Genomic DNA, 19,543 nt, shown 5'->3' with positions numbered 1-19,543 from the left:
AAAAATGAAACAAGATGAAACGATGAAACTGGAGAGGGAGACAAACCATAAGAGACTTTTAATCTTAAGAAACAAACTAAGGGTTGCTGGAGTGGTGGGGGGTGGGCGGGATGGGACGGGCTGAGTGATGGACACAGAGGAGGATACGTGCTATGGTTTTTGCTGTGAATTGTGTAAGACTGATGAATCACAGACCTGTACCTCTGAAACAAATAATACATTATATGTTAAAAAAAAAAAAAAAAAAGGTACTAGGAAGGGAAAAATGAAGGGAGGGGGAATCGGAGGGGAAGTGAACCATGAGAGACTATGGACTCTGAGAAACAAAGTGAGGGTTTTAGAGGGGAGGGGGGTGGGGGAATGGGTTAGCCTGGTGATGGGTATTAAGGAGGGCACGTATTGCATGGAGCATTGGGTGTTATACGCAAACAACGAATCATGGAACACTACATCAAAAACTAATGTAATGTATGGTGACTAACGTAACATAATAAAATAAAATTAAAAAAAAAAGTTCTGTACATACGTGTTAGCTTCACTTGACCTGTAGTGTTGTTCAAGTCTTCAGTTTCTTCATAGATTTTTGTCTCTATGTTCTATCCATTACTGGAAGTGGGATATTAAAATGCCCTACTATTGTATTGCTGTTTACTTCTTTATTCGGTTCTGCACATAATTGCTTTATTTATTTAGATGTTCTGATGTTACACATAATATACTACTGTGTCTATATATTTATAATTGTTAGGTCTTCCTGGTGGATTTACCCTTTTATTATTATGTAATGTCTTTTTTCTTTTTTGACACTTTTTGACTTAAAGTCACTTTTGTCTGATAAAATCTTCTCTGCTCTCCTTTGGTTACTGTTTGCATGGAGTATCTTTTTCATCCTGTCACTTTCAGCCTATGTATGTTCTTAAATCTAATATGATTTTTGGTAAGCAAGTCTAGTGGTGATGAACTCCCTCAGCTTTTGTTTGTTTAGGAAAGACTATCTTTCCTTCATTTTTGAAGGACACTATTACTGGGTATAGTATTCTTAGTTGGCAGCTTTTTTTCTTTCAGCTCTTCATCCCACATCCTTCTGGGCTGCAGGGTTTCTGCTGAGAAACCCACTTTTAGTCTTACGGGGGTTCCTTTGTACATGACAAGTTGCCTTTTCCTTGTGCTTTCAAAATTCTCACTGCTTTTACTTTTGACAGTTAGATCCTAATTGTTCTCAGTGTGTGTTTCTTTGAGTTTCTCTTCTTTAGGTTTCTTTGGGCTTCCTGGATCTGTATGTCCATTTCCTCCTCAGATTTGGGAATTTTTCAGACATTATTTTGAATAAGCTTTCAGGTCATTTCTCTTTCTCTTTTTCTGTTACGCATATATTGGTTTGCTTTTTGGTGTCCCATAAGTTCCTTAAGCTTTCTGTATTCTTTTTTTTCTTATTGGTCTTGTGATTGAATAATTTCCAGTAACCTTTATTAGAGTTTGCTGATCCTTTCTTCTGCTTGATCTAGTCTTCTGTTGAACCTCTCTATTGAATTTTTTATTTCAGTTATATTTTTCAGCTTTATGATTTCTTTTTGGTACTATTGTATATTTTCTCTTTGTTGAAATTCTCACTTTGCTCCTCCATTGTTCTTCCAATCTCAGTGAACATTTTTACGATGGTTATTTTGAATTATCTTTCTGGTAAGTCATATATCTGTGGTTCATTTGGGTCTGTTTCTGGAGCTTTGTCTTCTTTCCTTTGTTTGGAACACATTGATCTGTTTCTTCATTTTCCTTGACTCTCTTGGTGTCTGTGCATTAGACAGAACAGTTACCAGTCCCACTCTTCATGGACTGGTCTCATGTATTAGAAGATGACCCCCCCCCCCAATCAGTCTGGCCAGAGATTCTGGTGACCTCTCAAATCTTCATGCTAGTCCAGCACACTTCTTTTGTGTGTGTGTGTGTGTGTGTGTGTGTGTGTGTGTGTGTATGTGTGTGTGGGGGGGGGCTGACAAGTGTTTAGGGTATGCTGAATCCCCTCAGTGCACTGTAACAAATGAACTGAAGCCATTCCTGAGGTGTCCTTCAGAAAAGTTGGATGGTCCTATGCTCCATCCAACTCTTTTTCTCCCTACGGAGATGGTGAAAGCTGTTTCCCGCCCCCCCCCCCATTCGTTAGCTCTGTGCTGAATCAGGGAGGGGCTATGGCAACTGCTAGCCCAAACTCTGTTTCTGCTCTCACAACCTCCCTTACGGCTAGATTATGCCAGGTCTTATCAGTGCCTCATGGAAGGCAAGACAGACCCTCTTCCCTCCCTTTGGACAGCCCCCAGAAAAGTTGTGGCATTGGACTTGTGGGCTCTTCTTCCCAAGAAGAAGATGGAGGTGGAGGGTTTTATTCTGTGTTGGTGGTGGGGCTTCTGGCAGGAGGGTGTCCCATATCACCCTGGCAGCTTTGATGAGTCTGATTTTGTGTTCATCCAGCCTTCAGGTGCCTTTCTGTTATTAGTTTCTAGATTTCTCACCAAAGGGAATTTTTTTGTGAAGTGTTCCTGAATATATGTATTTTTTGGGGGGAGGAGAGTCCAGAGTTTCCTGCTGTCCCATCTTGCCAATGTCACTCCTGCCAAGAAACTGATTTTTAATTTTTAATTGATATTTGAAGTACAAACAACTGATTTCTAGCAATTCTAATGTATTCGGAATATTGCTAGCTTCTTAGAAACTTCTGTATTTTGCTCTTAGAGATTAAAAAAAGGTTTTAAGGGAACACTTAAAACCTGTGTAACATTTTCCAAATGCTAATGTAAAAGAAGTTAGCCATAAAAACTATTCTAGTTGGTAAATTTGTCTACTATAGGAATATACTTAGCAGTTGCAAACTAGTCTGTGCATATAGTAGAGTTGAACAAAGAGCTGAATTAATTATATGAAATGATAACAAAAAAAAAATGACAAGTAAGGGAGAGAGGCTAGAAGAAACCACATTGTGCTTGATTATCCTCCAGTGTTTCTGTATGAAAATATATACATATGTATATATAGAAGGAAAGAGAGGTAATGTGGTCATATATGGTTTAGTATAAGTTTGTATCCTACTGTGTTTGCTGAGAGGACCTAGAAGCAGTGACACCCCACTACCAGTATGCATCTTGTTTTCCAGATCTTGTTTTTTATTTTACTTTAATTTTTTAAAAAGATTTTATTTATTTGACAGTGAGAGAGTGCAGAAGCAGGGGGAGCAGCAGGCAGAAGGAGAAGCAGGCTCCCCGCTGAGCAGGGAGCCCAGTGCAGGAGTCAATCCCAGGCCCCTGGGGTCATGACCTGAGCCAAAAGCAGATGCTTAACCAACTGAGCCACCCAGGTGCCCTCAGGTCTTTTTTAAATACCATTCTCTAATAAAAATGGACCAGGGTCCCTGGAAAAATGGCTGCTTCTAGGACAATGGCAGGGAAAGCACAAGATGACCCTTTAGAACTTATACTACAGAAAGTGGATGTCCAGTTGTTTCAGCACCATTTGATGAAAACACCATGTGTTCTCCATTGTATTACCTTTGCTCTTTTGTCAAAGGTCACTTGACTATATGCGTCTATTTCTGGTGCTATTTGGTCTTTTGATCTGTTTTCTGTTCTTTGGCCAATACCACATTGTCTTCATTACTGTATCTTTATAGTTAGTCTTGAAGTAGCATCAAGTTCTTCAACTTAGTTCTTCTTCAATATTGAGTTGGCCATTCTCGGTCTTTTGCTTCTCCATATAAACTTTAGAGTCAGCCTGTGGATATCTCTGAAATAACTTGCTGTGATTTTGATTTGGATTGTGTTGAATGTGTAGTTGAAGTTGTAAGAACTAACATCTTGACAATATTGGATCTTCCCATTCATGAACTTGGAATATCCCTCCACTGATTTAGTTCATTTTAAATTTTGTACATCAAAGTTTTGTAGTTTTCTTTCTCTGTATCTTGTACATATTCTATTAGATTTAAGCCTAAATATTTTTTGGGTTGCTAATAGAAATGCTGTTGTGTTGTTAATTTTGAATTTGCTTGTTCATTGCTGTTATATAAAAAGGCAATTGGGTTTTATATGAATATTGCATTCTGTAATCTTACTAATCATTGTTATTACCATGTTTGTTGGTGGTTCCTTTGAATTTCTATATAGGCAATTGTGTTACATATAAACAAAGTTGTACTTTTTTTTCTTCCCAATCTGTTATCTTTTATTTCCTTTTCTTAGTACATTAGCAAGGACTTCCAGTGTGATTTTGAAAAGGAGTGATGAGAGGGAATGTCTTTACCTTGTTCCTGAGTTTAGCAGGAAAGCTTCTAGTTTCTTACCAGTGAGTATGATGTTAGTTATAGGTTCTCTGTAGGTATTCTTTGTCAGATCGAAGAAGTTCCCCTTATTCTTAGTTTACCGAGAGTTTTTATCATAAATGGGTACTGCATTTTGTCAAGTTCTTTTTCTGCATCTATTGGTGTGATCATGTGGTTTTTTCTTCTTTAGCCTGTTGATGTGTAATGGATTACATTAATTGGTTTTGCATGTTGATCCAGCATTGCATACCTGGAATAAATTCCACTTGGTTGTAGTGTATCATTCTTTTCAAACATTGTTGGATGAGATTTGCTAATATTTTGTTGAGAATTTTACAGCTATGTTTATGAGAGATATTGGTCTGCTGTTTTATATTCTTGTAATGTTTTTGTCTGGTTTTGACCAATGCTGACCTCAGAAAGAGTTAAGAGGTAATCTCTGCTTTTGTTTTCTGGAATAGATTGCAGAGAGGTGGTATAATTTCTTCCTAAATATTTGATAGAATTCACTAGTGAACCCATTTGGGCCTGTTTCTGTTTTTGAAGGTTATTAGTATCATTTTATTTACTTAAATAGATAGAGTCCTTTTCAGATCATCTTTCTTTTTGGTCCTTTTTAGTTGATTTGTTCGGGCTAATTAGGGCTGATAGCTTATATTGTTATCTTTTATACACATTTAGAATTTTTAGATTTTCAGAGTACTCAATGATAAATTATCTTAAATTTGTTTTGTATATATCTTTATGGGATACTAATAAAATAAACCTCTTTCCTTCCAGCCTAGTGTATTAATTGTAACCTACAAGGAACCTGAAAAATCATCTTCTCAGTTTGGATCCTACAAACAAGCTGAATGGAAGCCAGATAGTACCATGATAGCTGTGTCAGTAAGTAGAATTTTCAGTTTTAATAGTATTTTCATATGAAATCATTACATTGCATTAAAATTTGATTCTTTTAGATGACTTCATTTCAGGCTTTCCCACCCTTAGCATTTATCTTCTGCGATAGGAATTGCTGTACCGATTCTTCTATTGGTACTCTTACTGTATCTTTTTGTGATTCTTCTGTTTCTTCCTTTCCCTAATACAGTGCCTGTATCCTTTTCTCTTTATTCTTTTCACTTTCCTGTTTTGTCCTTGAAGTCTAATTCAAAATTGTAAAGCTTTCATCTCTATTCACATGGGGTGCTTAAGTTTTAAGACCTGCCTTCCATCCTTAAGGATGTCTCACAAAAATGATAGCATTTATGTTTTTATGTCATGTTAAACTTTCATATCCATTTGGATCTGTTTCTGCATTTCTCCTCTGTTCCATTAATGTGCTTAGATCTGGTCAATTTTACCTTTTCAATCTGTGTTTTGTCACTGTCATTTTTTGGACTGACATTATCACCTAATTTGAATAGCAATCATATATGGTTAACATTTATTGAGCACCTCCTATGTAAGTACTATATAATCACTACATGTGGAAAATGTCATTTAAATTTTAAATTAACACTTTGAAGTCCATACTGTTATCTTTCATAATAGATGAAGTTATATTATAGAGCTGAGGAAGTGAGTTTCATCCAAAATTATACAGACGGTGTATACTGGAAAGAGATTAAATTAGGTACTTTTCCATTTACTGTAAAGGCATAACTTGTAGTGTGCTTTGCTTTATTGTGCTTTGCAGTTACTGCATATTTTACAAATTGAAGGTTTGGTAATTTTGGTAATTCTCACAGTATTTCAGACTTTTTCATTATTATATTTGTTATAGTGATTTGTGATCAGTGATCTATGATGTTACTATTTAAATTGTTTTAGGGTGCCACAAACAGTGCCCATATGAGATAGCAAACTTAATCCATAAATGTTGGGTGTGTTCTGACTGTTCTACTGACCCATTCTTTCCCTGTCTTTCTCCTTCTCTGTGGGTTTCCCAATTTCCTGAGAAACAACTATATTGAAATTAGGCCAATTAATAACCCTACGGTAGTCTCTAAGTGTTCACCTGAAAGGAGAAGCCACACGCCTCTCACTTTCCATCAAAAGCTAGACATGATTAAAGCTTAGTGAGGAAGGCATGTGGAAAGCTAAGGCCTCTTGTGCCAGTTAGCCAAGTTGTGAATGCGAAGGAAAAGCTCCTGAAGGAAATTAAAAGGGCCACCTCAGTGAACACTTGAATGATAGGAAAGTGAAGCAGCTTTATTGCTGATGTGGAGAACGTTTGGTGGATAAAAGGTCAAGCCAGCCATGACATTCCCTTCAGCCACAGCCTAACCCAGAGCGAGGCCCTGACTCTCTTCAATTCCGTGAAGGCGGAGAGAGGGGAGGAAGCTGCAGAAGCAAAGTCTGAAGCTAGCAGAGATGGGCTCCTGAGGTTTAAGGAAGGAAGCCATGTCCGGGGCGTAAAAGTGCAGGCGAAGCAAGAGGTGCCGATGGAGGAGCTGCGGCAAGTGATCCGGAAGACGGAGCTGAGGTCATTACCGAAGGCGGCTCCACCGACCCACAGATTTTCAGTGTGGATGCAAGAGCCTCCCACAGGAAGAAGATGCCATCTAGGACTCCTGGCTAGAGAGGAGAAGTCAGTGCCTGTCTTCCAAGCTTCCAAGGACAGGCTGATCGTCTTGTCGGGGCCAGTGCAGTTGGTGACTTTTAACTTGTAGCAGGTGCTTCTTTATCATTTCTCAAATCCTCGGACCCTTAAGAGTGATGGTAAATCTACTCTGCCTGTGCTCTGTAAGCGGAACAGCAGAGCCTGGAGGACAGCACATCTGTTTCCAGCATGGTTTACTGAATGTTTTAAGCCCACTGTTGGGACCGCTAAGGGAGAAAAAAAAAAGATTGCTTTCACACTATGATCACTTATTTTTTTTTTATTTAAAAAAAATTTTTTTATTATGTTAATCCCCATACATTTACATCATTAGTTTTAGATGTAATGTTCCATGATTCATTGTTTGTGCATAACACCCAGTGCTCCATGCAGAACGTGCCCTCCTCAATACCCATCACCAGGCTAACCCATCCTCCCACCCCCCTCCCCTCTAGACCCCTCAGTTTGTTTTTCAGAGTCCATCGTCTCTCATGGTTCGTCTACCCCTCCGATTTCCCCCCCTTCATTCTTCCCCTCCTGCTATCTTCTTTTTTTTCCCTAACATATATTGCATTATTTGTTTCAGAGGTACAGATCTTAGATTCAACAGTCTTGCACAATTCACAGCGCTTACCAGAGCACATACCCTCCCCAGTGTCCATCACCCAGTCACCCCATCCCTCCCACCCCACCCCCCACTCCAGCAACCCTCAGTTTGTTTCCTGAGATTAAGAATTCCTCATATTAGTGAAATCATATGATACATGTCTTTCTCTGTTTGACTTATTTCGCTCAGCATAATACCCTCCAGTTCCATCCATGTGGTTGCAAATGGCAAGATCTCATTCCTTTTGATGGCTGCATAATATTCCATTGTATATATATACCACTTCTTTTTTATCCATTCATCTGTTGATGGACATCTTGGCTCTTTCCACAGTTTGGCTATTGTGGACATTGCTGCTGTAAACATCAGGGTGCACGTACCCTTTCGGATTCCTGCTTTTGTATCTTTGGGATAAATACCCAGTAGTGTAATTGCTGAATCATAGGGTAGCTCTATTTTCAACTGTTTGAGGAACCTCCATACTGTTTTCCAGAGTGGCTGCACCAGCTTGCATTCCCACCAACAGTGTAGGAGGGTTCCCCTTTCTCCGCATCCCCGCCAACATCTGTTGTTTCCTGACTTGTTAATTTTAGCCATTCTGACTGGTGTGAGGTAGTATCTCATTGAGGTTTTGATTTGGATTTCCCTGATGCCGAGCGATATTGAGCCCTTTTTCATGTGTCTGTTGGCCATTTGGATGTCTTCTTTGGAAAAATGTCTGTTCATGTCTTCTGCCCATTTCTTGATTGGATTCTTTGTTCTTTGGGTGTTGAGTTTGATAAGTTCTTTATAGATTTTAGATACTAGCCCTTTATCTGATATGTCATTTGCAAATATCTTCTCCCATTCTGTCGGTTGTCTTTTGGTTTTGTTGACTGTTTGCTTTGCAAAAGCTTTTTATCTTGATGAAGTCCCAATAGTTCATTTTTGGCCTTGCTTCCCTTCCTTTGGCGATGTTTCTAGGAAGAAGTTGCTGCAGCTGAGGTCGAAGAGGTTGCTGCCTGTGTTCTCCTTTAGGATTTTGATGGACTCCTGTCTCACATTGAGGTCTTTCAACCATTGGGAGTCTATTTTTGTGTGTGGTGTAAGGAAATGGTCCAGTTTCATTCTTCTGCATGTGGCTGTCCAATTTTCCCAACACCATTTGTTGAAGAGACTGTCTTTTTTCCATTGGACATTCTTTCCTGCTTTGTCAAAGATTAGTTGACCATAGAGTTGAGGGTCCATTTCTGGGCTCTCTATTCTGTTCCATTGATCTGTGTGTCTGTTTTTGTGCCAGTCCATACTGTCTTGATGATGACAGCTTTGTAATAGAGCTGGAAGTCCGGAATTGTGATGCTGCCAGCTTTGCTTTTCTTTTTGAACATTCCTCTGGCTATTCGGGGTCTTTTCTGGTTCCATACAAATTTTAGGATGATTTGTTCCATGTCTTTGAAAAAAGTGGATGGTATTTTGATGGGGATTGCATTGAATGTGTAGATTGCCCTAGGTAGCATTGACATCTTCACAATATTTGTTCTTCCAATCCATGAGCATGGAACGTTTTTCCATTTCTTTGTGTCTTCCTCAATTTCTTTCATGAGTATTTTATAGTTTTCTGAGTACAGATCCTTTGCCAGTTTGGTTAGATTTATGCCTAGGTATCTTATGGTTTTGGGTGCAATTGTAAATGGGATCGACTCCTTAATTTCTCTTTCTTCTGTCTTGTTGTTGGTGTATAGGAATGCCACTGACTTCTGTGCATTGATTTTATATCCTGCCACTTTACTGAATTCCTGTATGAGTCCTAGCAGTTTTGGGGTGGAGTCTTTGGGGTTTTCCACATAAAGTATGATATCGTCTGCAAAGAGTGAGAGTTTGACTTCTTCTTTGCTGATTTGGATGCCTTTGATTTCTTTTTGTTGTCTGATTGCTGTGGCTAGGACTTCTAATACTATGTTGAATAGCAGTGGTGATAGTGGACATCCCTGCTGCGTTCCTGACCTTAGGGGGAAAGCTCTCAGTTTTTCCCCATTGAGAATGATATTCGCTGTAGGTTTTTCATAGATGGCTTTTATGATATTGAGGTATGTACCCTCGATCCCTATACTCTGAAGAGTTTTGATCAAGAAAGGATGCTGTACTTTGTCAAATGCTTTTTCTGCATCTATTGAGAGGATCATATGATTCTTGTTCTTTCTTTTATTAATATACTGTATCACGTTGATTGATTTCCGGATGTTGAACCAACCTTGCAGCCCAGGGATAAATCCCACTTGGTCGTGGTGAATAATCCTTTTAATGTACTGTTGGATCCTATTGGCTAGTGTTTTGGTCAGAATTTTTGCATCCATGTTCATCAGGGATATTGGTCTGTAATTCTCCTTTTTGATGGGGTCTTTGTCAGGTTTTGGGATCAAGGTAATGGTGGCCTCATAAAATGAGTTTGGAAGTTTTCCTTCCATTTCTATTTTTTGGAACAGTTTCAGAAGAATAGGTATTAATTCTTCTTGAAATGTTTGGTAGAATTCCCCTGGGAAGCCATCTGGCCCTGGGCTTTTGTTTTTTGGGAGATTTTTGATGACTGCTTCAATTTCCTTAGTGGTTATAGGTCTGTTCAGGTTTTCTCTTTCTTCCTGGTTCAGTTTTGGTAGTTGATACATCTCTAGGAATGCATCCATTTCTTCCAGGTTATCTAATTTGCTGGCATAGAGTTGCTCATAATATGTTCTTATAATTGTTTGTATTTCTTTGGTGTTGGTTGTGATCTCTCCTCTTTCATTCATGGTTTTGTTGATTTGGGTCATTTCTCTTTTCTTTTTGATAAGTCTGGCCAGGGGTTTATCAATCTTGTTAATTCCTTCAAAGAACCAGCTCCTGGTTTCGTTGATCTGTTCTACTGTTCTTTTTGTTTCTATTTCATTGATTTCTGCTCTGATCTTTATGATTTCTCTTCTCCTGCTGGGTTTAGGCTTTATTTGCTATTCTTTCTCCAGCTCCTTTAGGTGTAGGGTTAGGTTGTGTACTTGAGATCTTTCTTGTTTCTTGAGAAAGGCTTGTATTGCTATATACTTTCCTCTTAGGACTGCCTTTGCTGCATCCCGAAGATTTTGAATAGTTGTGTTTTCATTTTCATTGGTTTCCATGAATTTTTTAAATTCTTCTTTAATTTCCTGGTTGACCCATTCATTCTTTAGTAGGATGCTCTTTAGCCTCCATGTATTTGAGTTCTTTCCGACTTTCCTCTTGTGATTGAGTTCTAGTTTCAAAGCATTGTGGTCTGAAAATAGGCAGGGAATGATCCCAGTCTTTTGGTACCTGTTGAGACCTGATTTATGACCTAGGATGTGATCGATTCTGGAGAATGTTCCATGGGCACTAGAGAAGAATGTGTATTCCGTTGCTTTGGGATGGAATGTCCTGAATATGTCTGTGAAGTCCATTTGGTCCAGTGTGTCATTTAAAGTCTTTTATTTCCTTGTTGATCTTTTGCTTAGACGATCTGTCCATTTCAGTGAGGGGGGTGTTAAAGTCCCCCACTATTATTGTATTGTTGTCAATGTGTTTCTTTGCTTTTGTTATTAATTGGCTTATATAATTGGCTGCTCCCATGTTAGGGGCATAGATATTTACAGTTGTTAGATCTTCTTGTTGGATAGACCCTTTAAGTATGATATAGTGTCCTTCCTCATCTCTTATTACAGTCTTTGGTTTAAAATCTAATTTGTCTGATATAAGGATTGCCACCCCAGCTTTCTTTTGGTGTCCATTAGCATGGTAAATGGTTTTCCACCCCCTCACTTTCAATCTGGGGGTGTCTTTGGGTCTAAAATGAGTCTCTTGCAGACAGCATATCGATGGGTCTTGTTTTTTAATCCAATCTGATAGCCTGTGTCTTTTGATTGGGGCATTTAGCCCATTTACATTCAGGGTAACTATTGAAAGATATGAATTTAGTGCCATTGTATTGCCTGTAAGGTGACTGTTACTGTATATTGTCTGTGTTCCTTTCTGGTCTATGTTGCTTTTAGGCTCTCTCTTTGCTTAGAGGACCCCTTTCAAGATTTCTTGTAGGGCTGGTTTCGTGTTTGTAAATTCCTTTAGTTTTTGTTTGTCCTGGAAGCTTTTTCTCTCTCCTTCTATTTTCAATGACAGCCTAGCTGGATATAGTATTCTTGGCTGCATATTTTTCTCATTTAGTGCTCTGAATATATCCTGCCAGTCCTTTCTGGTCTGCCAGGTCTCTGTGGATAGGTCTGTTGCCAATCTAATGTTTCTACCATTGTAGGTTATGTATCTCTTCTCCCGAGCTGCTTTCAGGATTTTCTCTTTGTCTCTGAGACTCGTAAGTTTTACTATTAGATGTCGGGGTGTTGACCTATTTTTATTGATTTTGAGAGGGGTTCTCTGTGCTTCCTGGATTTTGATGCCTGTTTCCTTCTCCAAATTAGGGAAGTTCTCTGCTATAATTTGCTCCATTATACCTTCTGCCCCTCTCTCTCTTTCTTCTTCTTCTGGGATCCCAATTATTCTAATGTTGTTTCGTCTTATGGTATCGCTTCTCTCTCGAATTCTGCCCTTGTGATCCAGTAGTTGTTTCTCTTTTTCTCAGCTTCTTTATTTTCCATCATTTGGTCTTCTGTATCACTGATTCTCTCTTCTGCCTCATTTATCCTAGCAGTTAGCGCCTCCATTTTTGATTGCACCTCATTAATAGCCTTTTTGATTTCTACTTGGTTAGATTTTAGTTCTTTTAGTTCTCCAGAAAGGGTTTCTCTAATAACTTCCATGCATTTTTCAAGCCCAGCTAGTATCTTTAAAGTGATGATTCTGAACTCTAGATCTGACATCGTGCTAATGTCCGTATTGAGTAGGTCCCTGGCAGTCGGTACTACCTCTTGTTCTTTTTGTTGAAGTGATTTTTTCCGTCTTGTCATTTTGTCCAGAGGAGAATAGATTAATGAGAGAACAAAATGCTAACAGGGTAACAACATTCCCAGAAAATATACTCTAAACAAATCAGAAAAGACCTGAAGCAGTGGGAAAAGAAAGGGAAAGAGAGGAAAGAGAGAAAGAAAAAGAAAAGAAAAGGATAAAGATAAAAACAAAAACAGAACAAAACAAAACAAAAAAAAACAATGTGATCAAATATGATCAGGCTGGTATATAGATCAATGCCACACACTATATTTTGGGTGTATTTTGGTCTGTTAGAAGAAAGTGCCTCCCAAGATTTTAAAGAAAGAAAAACTTATATATGTACAAAAATAAGGGTTGATATGATGAAGGGATGGAATATGACTGTAAAGATGGAAATTATAAAAAATTTTATAAAAGGAATTGATAAGAATTTGTTTGAAGAAAGAAAGAAGAGGTTTTAAAAAAAAGGGAAAAAAAAGGGAGAGAATGTGATCAGGCAGGGCAGTACAAAAAAACCATACAGTAGAGATTTAGGGTATATTTTGATCTGTTAGAAGAAACTATCTCAAAATTTTAAAGAGGGAGCAAGTTATATATATATGCCTAAAATACGGGTAACTACTATGAAGGGATAGAATATGACTCTAAAAATGAAAAATAAAAATGTTTTTTAAAAAAGGGATTGATAAGATGTTGGTTGGAAAAGGGAAAAAGAAAAATTCAAAAAAAAAAAAATTAACTTTGAAAGACTACAGAATCATGGTAAAAAAGCCATGGATTCTATGTGCAGTATTCCCCTAGCGCTGGAGCTCTGCCGTTCTCATTGATCAATAAACTTGGTCTTGGCTGGCTGTTCTGGCTGATCTTTTGGGGGAGGGTCCTGTTGCCGTGGTTCCCAAATGTCTTTGCCGGAGGCGGAATTGCCCTGCTTTGCCGGTCTGGGCTAAGTAATCTGCTCGGGTTTGCTCTCCGGAGCTTTTGTTCCCTGCAAGCTTTCCGTACAGCTTTGGAGGTGGAGAGTGTAAATGGCGGCCTCCCAATCTCCGCCCCGGAGGAGCCGAGAACTCGGCCCCGCTCCTCAGTGCGCCCCCAGAGAAAAGCAATCACTCCCGTCTCCCCGGTCTCCGGCCGCACTCCGTGCTCACCGGGCCTGTGACCGAGCTTTTTTGTCTCTGGCACCCGACCCCGGGTGGAGTCTCCAAACCCAGCAGATCCCCGCGGTGCGCTCCTGCGCTTCTCCCCCCGGGGGACGAAGGGGAGTCTCCCCGGATCTGCCGCTTGTTGGGTCCCTGCTGGAGGAGCAGTGGCCCGACTGTGCCGCGGATCACGGTTTATGGCAACCCCGAGCTGAGAGCCTGCACCTCAGCTCCGACTCTGCAGCCGGCTTCCCTGCTCCGATACCTGGGAGCTCTGCCACACTCAGGCACCCCCGGTCTTTCTGTGACCCCGAGGGTCCTGAGACCACACTTTTCCGCGAGGGATCCATCCCCCCGCTTAGCCACTGGAGTGACATCCCTCAGCGGAGCCTACTTCTAAAAGTTCCGATTTTGTGCCCCGCGGCTCTATCACTTGCCAGAAGCGGCCGACGGAGGCCCCTCCCCCGCCGTCTATCCTCCCGAATATCGCCTCGGATTCACTTCTCCACACGTCCTACCTTCCGGAAAGTGGTCGCTTTTCTGTTCAGAGAGTTGTTGCTCTTCTTTTCTTCGATCTCCTGTTGAGTTTGTAGGTGTTCAGAATGGTTTGATCCCTATCCAGCTGAATTCCTGAGAGGAGACGAAATCCAGGTCTCCTACTCCTCCGCCATCTTGCTCCGCCCCCCCACTATCATCACTTACTGACTGTGCACCTGATCGTCACACAAGAGTTCTGATGGAGTTGGACAATGAGATTTATGTTGTTTTCATGTCTGCGAACACAACATGCATTCTTCAGCCCATGGATCAAGGAGTCATTTCAACTTGCAAGTCTTTTTAAAATTTTTAAGTTAATTGTATTTATTTCTTATTGGAGTATAACTTACAGTGTTATACTGGTTTCAAGTATTTTGGGGGTACAGTAGAATGACTGAACGGTTCTATGCATGACTCAGTGCTTATCATGTTAAGTGTGTTCTTGATTCCCTTATCTCTTTCACCCATCCCTCCCACCCACCTCCCCTCTGGCAATCACCAGTTGGTTCTCTGTATTTAAGAGTCTTTGTCTCTTTTTTCTCTGTTTTATTTCTTATTCAAGTCTTCTTATTTAAGAAGTACATTTCATAGGACTCTACTTGCGGTACATAGTGATTCCTCTGATGGATCTGGGCAAAGTCGATTGAAAACCTTCTGGGAAGGATTCACCATCCTAGATGCCGTGAAGAACATTCATGATTCGTGGGGAGAGAGCAACATATCAACGTTGTTAGGAATTTGGAAGAAGTAGATTCTAGTCTTCATGGATGACTTGGAGGGGTTCAAGACTTCAGAGGAAGAGGTCACTGCAGAAGTGGTGGACATAGCAAGAGAACCAGAATTAGAAGTGGAGCCTGAAGATGGGACAGAACTGCTGCCATCTCAGGATACAGCTTGAACGGATGAAGAGTTGCTGCTGAGGAATGAGCAAACAAAGTGGTTTCTTGAGGTGGGATCTACTCCTGGTGAAGGTGCTGTGAAGACTGTTGAAATGACAACAAAGGATTTAGAATATTGCATCGGCTTAGTTGATAGAGCAGCAACTGGGTTTGAGAGGATTGACTCCAATTTTGAAAGTTCTGTCGGTAAAAGCTATCAAACGGTATTGCAGGCTGCAGAGAAAGTTTCATGAAAGGAAGAGTCAGTTGATGCACCGAACTTCATTGTTGTTTTAAGAAGTGGCCGCAGCCGTCCTGACCTTCAGCAACCACCACCAGCAAAAAGATTTCGAGTTGCAGAAAGCTCAGATGATAGCATTTGGTAGCAATCAAGTGTTTTTTAATTAAGGTATGTACATTGTATTTTTGAACATAATGCTATTGCATACCTTAAAAAACTGCAGTATAGTGTAAATACAAGTTTTATATGCATTGGAAGGCCTGACTTGTTTATTGTGAAATTCACTTTCTGGAGATGTTCTAGAACTGAAGCTGCACCATCTCAGAGGTATGCCTGTATTCTTAGCTTGTACATTAACTTAACCTCTGTGCTTTCTGTCCTTTTTTTTAGTCTATACTATGTAATGCTGTCCAGGTTAATCATTGGAAAATGGTCCACATTATAAAAATATTGAGTAGTTCCTCACTTCTGCAGACTACCAACTACCTACCAAATCTACACTCCTGCTTTTTTTTTTTTGTGAGGGTAATGAATTAAGAATAGTTCAGGATATTTAAATTATTAAGAAAAAGTCAGAAATATTTTGACATCTGAAAATTATGAATTTTATTTTTTAACTTATTTTTAATTTGAAGAGTAATTAACGTACAGTGTTATATTATTTTCAGGTGTAAAAAATTATTCAGCAATTCTGTACATTTCTCAGTGCTCATCAGAATAAGTGAACTCTTAATCCCCTTTATATATTTCACCCATCCTCCCCACACACCTCTTCTGTGGCGACCACCAATTTGTTCTCTGTATTTTAGAGTCTGTTATTTTTTTCTTTTTTTCTTTGTTCATTTGTTTTGTTTCTTAAATTCTACATATGAGTGAAAACATATTTTATGTGTGTTTTTCTAACTTATTTCACTTAGTATTATACTCTCTAGCTCCATCCATGTTGTTGTTAATGGCAAGATTTCAGTCATTTTTATGGCTAAGTAATATTCCATTGCATATATATGTACACCACTTCTTTATCCTTTCATCTAGGGATGGATAATTGGGTTGTTTCCATAACTATGCTATTATAAATAATGCTTCAATAAACACAGTGGCGCATATATTTTTTTCAAATAAGTGTTTTCATATTCTTTGGGTAAATACCCAGAAGTGGAATTACTGGGACAGATGTGATTTCTATTTTTAATTTTTTAAGGAACCTTTATACTGCTTTCCATGGTGGCTGTAACAATTTGCATTCCCACCAAAAGTGCATGAGGGTTCTTTTTCTCCATGTCCTCACTAACACTTATTTCTTGTGTTTTTATTTGTTTTGCCTGTTTTTGTTTTTATTGGAGGCTCAGGTGGCACATGACAGTTCATAAAATGGCTTCAGAGGTAGGAGGTCTTGTGTTTTTCATTGTAGCTATTCTGACAGGTAAAGTGATATCTCATTGTGGTTTTGATTTGCATTTCCATGATGATGAGTGATGTTCAGCATCTTGTTATGTGTCTTTTGGCCATCTCTATGTCTTCTTGGGAAAAATGTCTATGCAGGTCCTGCGCCCATTTTTAATTGGATTATTTGGGGTTTTTTTTGTTGTTGTTGAGTTCTTTATATATTTTGGATACTCACCCTTTATCAGATATATCATTTGCAGATATCTTCTCCAATTCGGTAGGTGGCCTTTGTGTTTTGCTGGTCTCCTTCCCTGTGCAAAAAGTTTATTTTGCTTTAGTCTCTATAGTTTAATTTTGCTTTTGTTTCCCTTGTCAGAGGAGACAATCTAGAGAAATGATTCTTCGGCCAAACTCAAAGAAATTACTGCTTATATTTTCCTCTAGGAATTTTATGATTTCAGGTATCACATTTAGGTCTTTAATCCATTCTGGGTTTAGTTGTGTGTATGGTGTAAGAAAGTGGTTCAGTTTCATTCTTCTGTACATTGCTGTCCAGTTTTCTCAGCATTATTTGCTGAAGAGACTGTCTTTTCTCCATTGTATGTTCTTTCCTCCTTTATTTTTTAATAGATCATGTAATTATTTGTTTATTTCTGGGCTCTTTATTCTGTTATATTGATCTACATGTTTATGTGCCAGTACCATACTATTTTGATTACTGCAACTTCATTGTATATGTTGAAGTCTGGGATTGTGACACCTCCAGCTTTGTTCCTCTTTTTCAAGATTGCTTTGGCTATTCGGGTTCTTTTCCACTTTCATACAAATTGTGGAATTTTTTTTTTTCTAGCTCTGTGAAAAACGTTGTTGATACTTTGATAAGGATTGCATGAAATCTGTAGATCGCTTTGGGTAGCATGGACATTTTAACAATATTGGTTCTTCCAGTCCATTAACATGGAATATCTTTCCATTTGTTTGTGTCACCTTCAATTTCTTTCACCAGTGTTTTATAGTTTTCAGAGTCCAAATCTTTCACCTCCTTGGTTAAGTTTAGTAGGTATTTTATTCTTTTTAGCGCAGTTGTAAATGGGATTGTTTAAATTTCTTTTTCTGCTACTTCATTATTAATGTATTGAAATGAACCAAATTTCTGTATATTAATTTAGTATCATGTGGCTTTACTGAATTCATTTATCAGTTCTAGTAGTATTTTGGTGGGTGGAGTCTTGAGGACTTTTTATATATAGTATCATGTCATCTGCAAATAGTGGAAGTTTTACTTCACTAATTTGTGGTGTTTTTTTTTTTTTTGGTGTAATTGGTGTGGCTACGTCTTTGACTACTATGTTGAATAAAAGTGGTGAGAATGGACATTTTTGTCTTTATTATGTGTGTTTACTCTAGAATTTCTCTGTTGAGAGTTTTTATCCTGAATGGATGTGGTACTTTGTCAGATGCTTTCTCTGCATCTATTAAGATGATCATACGATTTTTATCCTTTCTCTTGTTGTTGCTTGTTTTTTTTTTTAAGATTTTATTTATTTATTTGACAGAGAAAGACACAGTGAGAGAGGGAACACAAGCAGGGGGAATGGGAGAGGGAGAAGCAGGCTTCCCACAGAGCAGGGAGCCCAATGCGGGGCTCGATCCCAGGACCCTGGGACCATGACCTGAGCCGAAGGTAGACGCTTAACGACTGAGCCACCCAGGCGCCCCTATCCTTTCTCTTGTTAATGTGATGTATTACATTGATTGATTTGGGCATACTGAACCACCTTTGCTTCCCTGGAATAAATCCCACTTAATTGTGGTGAATGATTTTTTTATTAATGTACTGTTGTATTCTGTTTGCCAATACTTTGTTGAGGATTTCTGCATCTATGTTCTTCAGAGATAATGGCCTGTAATTTTCTTTCTTTGTAATATCTTTATCTGGTTTTTGTATCAGGGTAATGCTGGCCTTATAGACTAAGTTTGGAAGCTTTTCTTCCTCTTTCTGTTTTTTGGAATAGTTTGAGAAGAATAGGTATTAACTCTTCTTTAACTGTTCTGGTAGAGTTTACCAGAGACGCTTTCTGGACTTCTGTTTGTTGGGAGTTTTTTGATTACTAGTTCAGTTTCTTTGCTGGTAACTGATCTGTTCAAATTTTCTATTTTGTCCTGCTTTCATTTTGAAGGGTTATGTGTTTCTAGGTATGTATCCATTTCTTCTAGGTCATTCAGTTTGTTGGCATGTAATTTTTGGTAATATTCTCCTGAAATCCTTTGTATTTCTGTGGTGTCCATTGTTAATTCTCCTCCTTCATGTGATTTTAGTTATCTGAGTTCTGTCTCTCTCTTGTTTTGATGAGTCTGGCTAATGGTTTATCAATTTCAGAGAACCAGCTCCTGGTTTCATTGACCTGTTCTTTTGTGTGTGTGCGCACGTGTGTTTATTCTCTCTCATGTATTTCTGCTCTAGTCTTTATTATTTCATTCTACTGGCTTTGGGTTTTCTTTGTTATTTTCCTGTCTTCTATACCTGTAAGGTTAGTTTAAGGATTTTCTTGTTTTTTGAGGTAGGCTTGTATTGCTATAATCTTCTCTCTTAGGACAGCTTTTGCTGCATCCCAAAGATTTTGGACTCTTTATCTTCAATTTCATTTGTTTCCATGTAGGTTTTCATTTCTTGTTTGATTTCTTCATTGATCCATTCAGTGTATAGTAGCATGTTATTTAGCTTCCATGTATTTGTGTTCTTTCCAAATTTTTTTCTTGTGATTGACTTCTAATTTCATTCCCTTATGGTAAGAAAAGATGCATGATATGATTTCAGTCTTTTAAAATTTATTGAGATTTGTTTTGTGCCCTAACGTGTAATCTGTTCTGGGGAATATACCACATGTGCATGGAAAGAATATGTAATCTGTTGTTTTTGGATAGAACATTCTGAGTATATTTTTTAGGTCCATATGGTCCAATGT

The 19,543-nt window shown here is 38.7% G+C and overlaps 1 protein-coding gene across 5 annotated transcripts in view; it reads left to right on the top strand.

The window, feature by feature from the left end:
• The window catches only part of RIC1 (RIC1 partner of RAB6A GEF complex), a 347,665-nt gene that overhangs the window by 219,554 nt on the left and 108,568 nt on the right, over window positions 1-19,543 (top strand). For 4 of the 5 annotated variants that reach the window (XM_078061221.1, XM_036084159.2, XM_078061219.1 and 1 more), the window contains exon 2: window positions 5,087-5,194. Coding sequence is in view for 3 of the 5 variants with exons in the window: in XM_036084159.2 (XP_035940052.2) it covers window positions 5,087-5,194 (108 nt within the window). In the remaining 2 variants the exon portion in view is untranslated. Of the gene's footprint in view, window positions 1-5,086; window positions 5,195-14,634; window positions 15,360-19,543 lie in introns of all 5 variants that reach the window. The other variant, XM_078061220.1, reaches the window with a different exon arrangement.

This window comes from Halichoerus grypus, chromosome 14, assembly GCF_964656455.1.
Source record: "Halichoerus grypus chromosome 14, mHalGry1.hap1.1, whole genome shotgun sequence".
Lineage (NCBI taxonomy): Eukaryota > Metazoa > Chordata > Mammalia > Carnivora > Phocidae > Halichoerus > Halichoerus grypus.
The sequence above is the reverse complement of the archived record's forward strand: the minus strand, read 5'-3'. Positions and strand labels throughout refer to the sequence as shown.